The sequence below is a fragment of the Triticum dicoccoides genome, chromosome 3A (genome assembly GCF_002162155.2).
Source record: "Triticum dicoccoides isolate Atlit2015 ecotype Zavitan chromosome 3A, WEW_v2.0, whole genome shotgun sequence".
Lineage (NCBI taxonomy): Eukaryota > Viridiplantae > Streptophyta > Magnoliopsida > Poales > Poaceae > Triticum > Triticum dicoccoides.
Window position 1 is genome coordinate 729594479 of NC_041384.1, and position 7776 is coordinate 729602254.

The 7776-nt window shown below is 42.4% G+C and overlaps 1 protein-coding gene across 1 annotated transcript; it reads right to left on the reverse strand.

Annotated features, from left to right (window-relative positions):
• Window positions 1-1106: 1106 nt before the first annotated feature.
• Window positions 1107-6452, reverse strand: LOC119273538. The gene is made up of 9 exons (XM_037554669.1): window positions 6185-6452; window positions 4986-5340; window positions 4645-4744; window positions 4446-4557; window positions 4226-4334; window positions 3856-4021; window positions 2621-2714; window positions 1384-2085; window positions 1107-1305 (listed from the first exon to the last, which is right to left on the reverse strand). Exons 1-9 carry the CDS (start codon window positions 6362-6364, stop codon window positions 1132-1134), a joined length of 1992 nt encoding a protein of 663 aa, XP_037410566.1. The 5' UTR covers window positions 6365-6452; the 3' UTR covers window positions 1107-1131.
• Window positions 6453-7776: the final 1324 nt, after the last annotated feature.

Consider the following 7776-nt stretch of genomic DNA (forward strand, 5'->3'; position numbering starts at 1 on the left):
AGACTGCAGACAAACACAGAATTTAGCATCCACAAAAAGTCTGTTCTTCTCTTGCATTCGCATGGCAGCATGAAGGTGTTTTGCTCTCTGTTTACACATCAGAAGACTGACAAGTCAAGAAAACACACACTAGAAAGTATTATTATTATTATTATTGTATCCTCAAACACATCACAACATATTCACAAGTAAGCATCAAATTGCCGCCATTTGGACTCTTCAACTCCTGATTGTGACACCAACAAGAAATGAAGTCCAACCAGAGCAGCGGTCCTTCACATGAGCAGGCATAAAAGAGACATTGGGGAAAATGTGCACTACCAGAGTGAAATCAACTGCAAAGCTAAAGCAGAGGCTAGGCCTATCTTTTAGATCACTCTTTAGTTTTCTAAAAGATCTTATATTAGTTTACAAAGGGAGTAAATAGTAATTACATGCACTTGTGCGCAAGGCACTTGATTCCCATTTCATTGCTGTGCAAATGTCACACAAATCCTAGGGCTTGTGCTATCTACTCCTTTTTACACTCAGCCATATTCAATGTGCCGCCTAATACTACAACTTGTGCGAGTAAATCTTCCATCAAAGTCTATCCGCTGGACTCAGATGCAAGACTTAGAGAGGCAGGCTACTGATCATGCAACTTCATATCCTGCCAATACTGGTGCAGCTAAAGTTACAGCTATGCCTAGCACAGATTATTCAGTTATGTGTTCTCTCAGTGTTTTATTACATCTAATCCCTTGAATTGTCCTCAAGAAGAAAATATCAACAAAGAAAGCTGGTACCAAATGCAACTCCTGAAGCTCTAAAAAGGAAATCCCCCGTGCAAGTTTATCCATTGGACACGGTACCCAGGTGAGGCAAACCTGGAGTTTGAGCAGGAAATGAAAATATGCATATGAAGAGCTGTCAGGGACATGAATCCCAACGGTTTCCAAAACTCTAATGCTAAGCAAACTCTGGAATGATTTACAGCAAGGGAAGATTCCTTCACCAATATGAAGAAGGCATCCATTTGGAATTTATTCAAGCCTTGCAATGAGAATTATACATATGTTTTTGCCAGGGGCATTTCTTGAGCATCATGCATATACCATCAGCTATCACAACTTCACAGTTTTCACTTACCTAAACCAGAACAAACGCTAGTTCTTCCATTTGCTCGGGATGTAGATTTCTGCCCATGCTTTGCTTGTAGGCGAACTGCCAAGCAACTAGATTCTTACCACCACAAGTCACTCGAGCAACACCTTTGCCAATGGCACATATGGCTCTAGGTAACCCACGACATGAAGAAACCATCTAGTACCAAGTAAATTACAAATTAGTGCACCAACAATGATTAGAAGTGTAGCTATAAAATATTCTACAGAAATACACCTGTTTTGCATAATCATAAATTTCAGCATCAGCTTCTGTGATTTTGACTCCCGCATGGTACTTGAAAAGTCTCCAAGCATCTTCGTTCCCGAGGCACTTCATCTGCACAATGTTTGATATCGGGCATCCCATGCGTTCACACATCCTCTGGTTCCTCGATGTAAGAACAACCTTCTGATGACACCCAAGAGGAATCGGTAAACCAATAGCTACCAAGTCTGGGTAGGGTCTATCATGCACGTTGTCTAATAGAAGCAAAAAACTGTCTTGCACTAGAATGTCAGTGATGATCTTAGCTCGGCAATGCTCCTGTAACGACGACATCATCTCCCAATCCAATTTCAAGAAAGAAGCAAGATGATGTTGCATAACTATCACGCTACTGCCACCATCAAGAAATAATATGTGACGGAATGAATCGGCATAGCTAGCAGCAATGAGTGAAAGAAGTCGCGTCTTGCCAACACCCGGCGTGCCCCATAATCCAAAAAAAGACTCATCCGGCCGCACACTCTGTAAAAACTGATGCACCTTATTCTTGTAAATGTCCATCCCCCAAAGGCCATGAATTCGCGACACCATCTCCCAAGCACGAATTGGGGTTTCTAACACTGCTCGCTGGTCAGAGATCTTTGCCTGATTAACAGAACGAGCACCAAACTCCCACATCAAAATGCCGACTTCGCAAATGTTGACACTAACCTGATTCAAAGAACAACATGGTCAGTAAGCTGGGTATGGGGCAGCTTATTTTGGCAGCCACCCATAAGCCCCAAAAGAACTAGCCCTAAGTCACACGTGAAAAAGCACTTCCTAGTTTGCATGAGTGGGAAAGAAGTCGATTAGATTATGGAAAAAATTAAATATCAAAACAAGAATGACACGTATGCTAGAGAGCCACATCTTAGTAAACTATAAACCATGGAGAAGGCATACTAGATGTAGAAGACACATGGAAGTAAAGTTATCAGTGTATAATCACCTACATAATACTCCCTCAATCCAAATAAGTGTCACAGTTTGAATTAAGGTTAGTTCAGTCTTAATTCAAAGCTACGACACTTTCTATGGATCGGAGGGAGTAATATAATACACATAATATGGCATGAAATGCATCAATTGTCGTGGGAGGTTAGTGAAAATGAGTATAGTGTTGGGCCTCTCATCAAAGTGGCGACATGGTCGATATGTGGGGCGACTCTTATTTGTTCAGACATGGATCGACAGATTATCATACCTGTATCTTGGGCACCCAGAGGCAGATCAACTTGGGCACCAACAAGCAGACCATGAAAGTAAGCTTTAGTTGATGATGCACTGGAGCCATGCGTCTGAAATGAGAGAAATTGTCAGATCATGCAATAATCAAAATTATACTCTTCGCTTGACATAAAACATGTACTGCATATGGTTGAATAGTTGATACATAAGAGTATTATTACAACACCTTGGTTAACATAACAACCACAATATAATTACAGGCCAATGGAAACTCTGGTGATGGACAAAATGTATAAGCAAATGAAAGCAACGAAACATGGCATAGTCGAAACCACAATGAAAAATGTATGGCAAACTTATTAAAGAAAGTGGCCGGTCCCAAACCCGGGTAAAGGAGGAGGGTTATGAAAGACTTGGTGAGCCAACGTCAAAACTCAGCCACTCTTATGGAGATGAAACCCAAAAGAAAATGTATCACCAAAGAACTAGCCATGGACAGGGGTGCATGTAATTGCTATCCATGTGCCAGAACCATGACTTGGTTGCGAGATCTTATGGGTTTCAGCTCTAGCCTACCCCAACTTGTTTGGTGCGAAAGGCTTTGTTGTTGTTGTAAAATTATGCAAGACAGTGGCGTTAAAAAAATCGATGATTGTTAAATAAATATATATCCAATAAATGCTTCAAATATATTGTGTGGATCATGGATGTCACACTCCCCATCTCGAAGCACATGCCCTTCACCACACAAACAAAAAACCATGTTGCATGAGCAAATCCCACCTTAATGTGGTGAAATTGTTACCAGAACTACAATGAATGATGAACCACAAAGATTCGGAAAGGAAGGAGGGAAGTATTTGTTGGACAGATTTTTTTTTTTTTGAGAAAACGCAAAAGACTTGCGTTTCTTTGTATTGAAAAGATAGAGTTTGTTACAGCCTCTGAAGAGGAGCGGTTACAGTCAGCGATCTAAATCAGTGGACATCCCAGGTTTGTGGGAGGATGGCACGCAGGCCACGGGCGCCAGCCCTTGCCCAGAGCTTAGCTTCATCCTTGATTCGCGCAATCAGTGAATTGGTCGAAGGGGTTGCATCGTTGAAGACGCAGTCATTGCGAATTTGTTGCACAGATGCTCACCAGATTAATTTTGGTAAAAACTAGTGTGCGCAGTTGAATCAAATTCCACTTAACACATAAAAAACTAGAAGTACAGATAATCATGCAGTCTATGGAATTATCATTTCATACCTTTCTAGTTCAATTGGCCTTGTCTTTTTTGCTAACATGAGAATCAAAAAAAGAGGTACCATCAAAGCACATAAATGACCAAGAGTATGCCCACTAACAATCTGAAGAGTCCACCTATAAATTCGTTTGTCCGCAACCTCTTCTAATCTAGCAAGGATGTACAATCCTGAAATTATTTTGAAGAACAGAAAAAAAATCAGATTGTATAACTTAGGTCATATTAGATTGCACTTTCAGTAAGAGCTACAATAAGTTCATGTCTTGTGAGGAAACTAACTATAAAAAACACAGTAAATTGAGGTGAATCACAAATAGCAACCTACAGAAATAATGAAAATGCATGCATTATATTGAGAGGAACAACACTAACCTGCTGCCCATAACCAGTAGCTTGTTGATGCAAGGGACTTTGGTCTTGCCCAATCATCCAAATTTTCAATAACGAAAATGACCTCAAAAAATGTGAAAGCGGTCACCATCTTGACAAAAAGACCATTATGTAATCCGTCAGTATATTAATATCACGAAAGTAGGAACAAGAAGGTGCTGAATGTTATATCTACCGCATAGAAGGTCTAGGGAAGACTTACTGGCAATCTGTGTAAAAATAGGGTGCCATTTTTTGGGTTGAGATGGTAATAGCATGAACCAAAGCCAGAAGCAATGACAGTAGCAAAGAGTGTGTAGAGATCCCCCTGTGACCTGCCAGCAGGATAAACATTAGAGTGCTTCAAATCTTAATTCGAGTTAAAACAGGAACCAAAATTAGCATGAGCATTAAGTCTGCACCATATCCTGAAATAGCTTTTGCAGTGGTTAAGGATGAGCCCGGCGAGACCGACAAAAAAGAGGGGGATTGTTGAGATCACATTCAGCGTATTAGGGATCCCTGCAAATAAGGCATAAATGCTATTCGTGGTTATCAAGAGTATTAAACCATATAACTTTACACCAGACTTTCCTTGCACAGAAAAAAAAATGTTCATGATTTATTCTATATGCAGAGGGCACAGGTACCCGGTGTTGATAATCAGAATCATTTATTTTGAATGGAGCTTAACTTAGCTGAATCTACTCTTCAAAAGGAAAACTGATAATGGGACAGAGAGCGTGAACCAGAGGTTAATTACCAAGGAAAAGTGTGCGTTGGTCGGCAAAGTCATGGTAGTCCTCGTCATGCGGGATGGCAGCCATGACAAGCATGAGCATGATGAATATGCCTGTACATGCCACCCACTTCTTCCTACTCACCACATCCATCCACACTGCCACCCACTTCTTCCACCAACTTACATCCTTCACAGCCACCTTGCGGTTATCCTCACAAGCTTGCTGCTGTTTAAGACGATTGAGCGAAAGTAGTTTGAGATCAGACGATGACGGCACCCGCTTCTTCCTTCTGTTCACATTGTGGTTTTTTACCCAAACTAGTCGCGGATCAAGTGGCACAAACATGTCTTCATTTTCCATACCATAATTTGTCACCTGAAGAGAATATCAATTTCATTGAATTTTCATGATACTATTCTGCAAGTTTGTTCTAAAGGGAAAAACATTGAATCCGCTTATATCCAGCCATTTACAAGAAAACAATATAAGGACCAAAGGTGACAAAGAAAGTAAGCCGCATAGGAAATAAGCTGAGTTCAAGTTGCGTCATTAGAAAAAAAAATCACATGTTGAATCATGGTGTACTGATCCCTCCGATCCATATTACTTGTGGCTAAAACGGATGTAACTAGCACTAAAATAGATGCTGCATAACAAGACAAGTGGATCAGATAAGTGATAGCGGGTAGGAACCGATATCTTTGAAGCGTGCTCGTCCATTCTTGCTAGTCTTATGACCTTATCCCAAGCAAACCCACCTGCTCATATCCATTTGGAGTAATGTACACGACCCCTTGTACTACCATATGTAGATTATATCTAATTTAATGCAGAATAGCGGATCACATTGACTGTCCATGCCAAAGTACCGTACGAACAGGCAGCAATTTTCACACGTTTTACAGTCCAAAGTTACTACACAGACCACCGTGAGCCCTATGCCGTCATCACTTATGCTATTCTCAAACACTCAAGACAAATGTACTGCCTAGTTTATCACTACAAAATTATACAGGCTACATACATATACAGTGAGACAATTACTAACACTAAACTATATAACAGAACTAACATAAATTGCTACTCCAGTATAGCAGATTGAACAAGATTAACAGTGATTCGCCCATCTACGAAGCGAGGTATTCCGTTCCGTCCAATTTAAAGGAGTGCAGGCACGGTAACAGTAAGGTAATTAATCCAGGGTCAAAGAACAAGATACCGTGGAGGATTTCCAACGTCCTTTGAGCCTTGAGAAAGATGAGGTGGGCTTCCCCAGCCGTGAAGGGATCGGCGGGGACAGATCTGGCGGCGTCATGGGGTCGGCTCTGTCCCCCTCCCCGATGTCTTGAAATCGGCTGCCTTGCACTGTCGCGTCACCGGAGCCGACGGCCTCCATCATCCCCGCGCGCTCACCGCCATACCAGGAAGCAGGAAGGAAAGGAAGGAGGTAGGGTGGCGTCGTCGGGGGCAGAGGAGGGCATCGGGTGGCTGCAGTCCGGCGGCGGCGGCAGCTGACGAGGGCGTTAGTGTCTCGTCGTCGATGGGCGACGTCGGGTGGCTGCGGTCGAGTAGGGAAGAGAGGAGTGTGTCTCTGCGGCGGCGGGGCGGGGACAGCGGCGGCGGCGGCGGCGGTGTCAGGGAAGCAAGCCCATCTTCAGTTAGGCACCGCAACGCCTTCAGATAAGCAACGGCCCAGATGCGAGGATACCGTTTCGTGGAGATCCAACGCTAGATTAGCGCCAGTTCTTAATTCATCCCCAAACAGTCACTGACTGCTTTTTTTTTAGTATAAAGTGGACTTCGTCGAGGCTCCTAGCTTGTGATATACTCCCCGTTCCTGAATATAAGTCTTTGTAAGATTTTATTATCGACTATATACGGAGCAAAATAAATGGATCTACGCTCTAAAATGCATCTATATACATTCATATGTGATTCATGTGAAATCTTTACAAAGACTTATATTTAGGAATGGAGGGAGCATAAGCTGGAGAGCGGGTGGATGTTGGCACGACAAATGAACAAAACCTAGTTCAACCTTTCCCTTCTTGCGTCGCCAGTTTCACTTTCCTCAGCTCGTGTTCTTCTTCTGAAGTTAGCTACTACTCCGTATTTTGATATGTAGTGCGCATTTGCCTTGCAGACCTTGTTTGGATGAGAATACCCCCGCTAGAATCACGGGAGCAATTACTGGTTTCCTTCCTTGCAGTAGAGCACGGACTCGATTCTCCTTCCCTTATCTTTCTCGCCTAACACACGCGCTCACCCTAGTCGTTGTCCCCACGCCCACGGTCATTCAGGGCACACCATCGCCCGCGTGCAAGTGAGCCATTGGTACATGCATTGGTACATGCATTGGTACATGGGGTTTTCTCATCCAAAATGTAGTGCCAGCACATGCATTGGTACATGGGATTGAATCTATGCGCATTAGATTTCCGAACGGAGGGAGTATCTTTTATCAAATTTCTCATGTTTTGTCAGAAATGCTACACCCCTGGTTCACTGATATCCGAAATACTTATGGGATCCTGAGTACCTAGTAATGCCTTTTGGGCTTACTAATGCCCCATCAACTTTCCAGGAGCTAATGAACTCCATCTTTGCAAAATATAGAAAATTTGTGCTAGTCTTCTTAGATGATATTTGGATATTTAATGAAGATCAATATACATAACAGGGAAAACATTTTCACAACAGGCTTAAATAGAAAATCAATATTCACAACTAAGCGGGAGCATTTTTTTATGTGTAAGGATTGTCTGTGGCTGTGGAGCTCCTATCATCTGGAAAAACTCTACAAGTATCCAC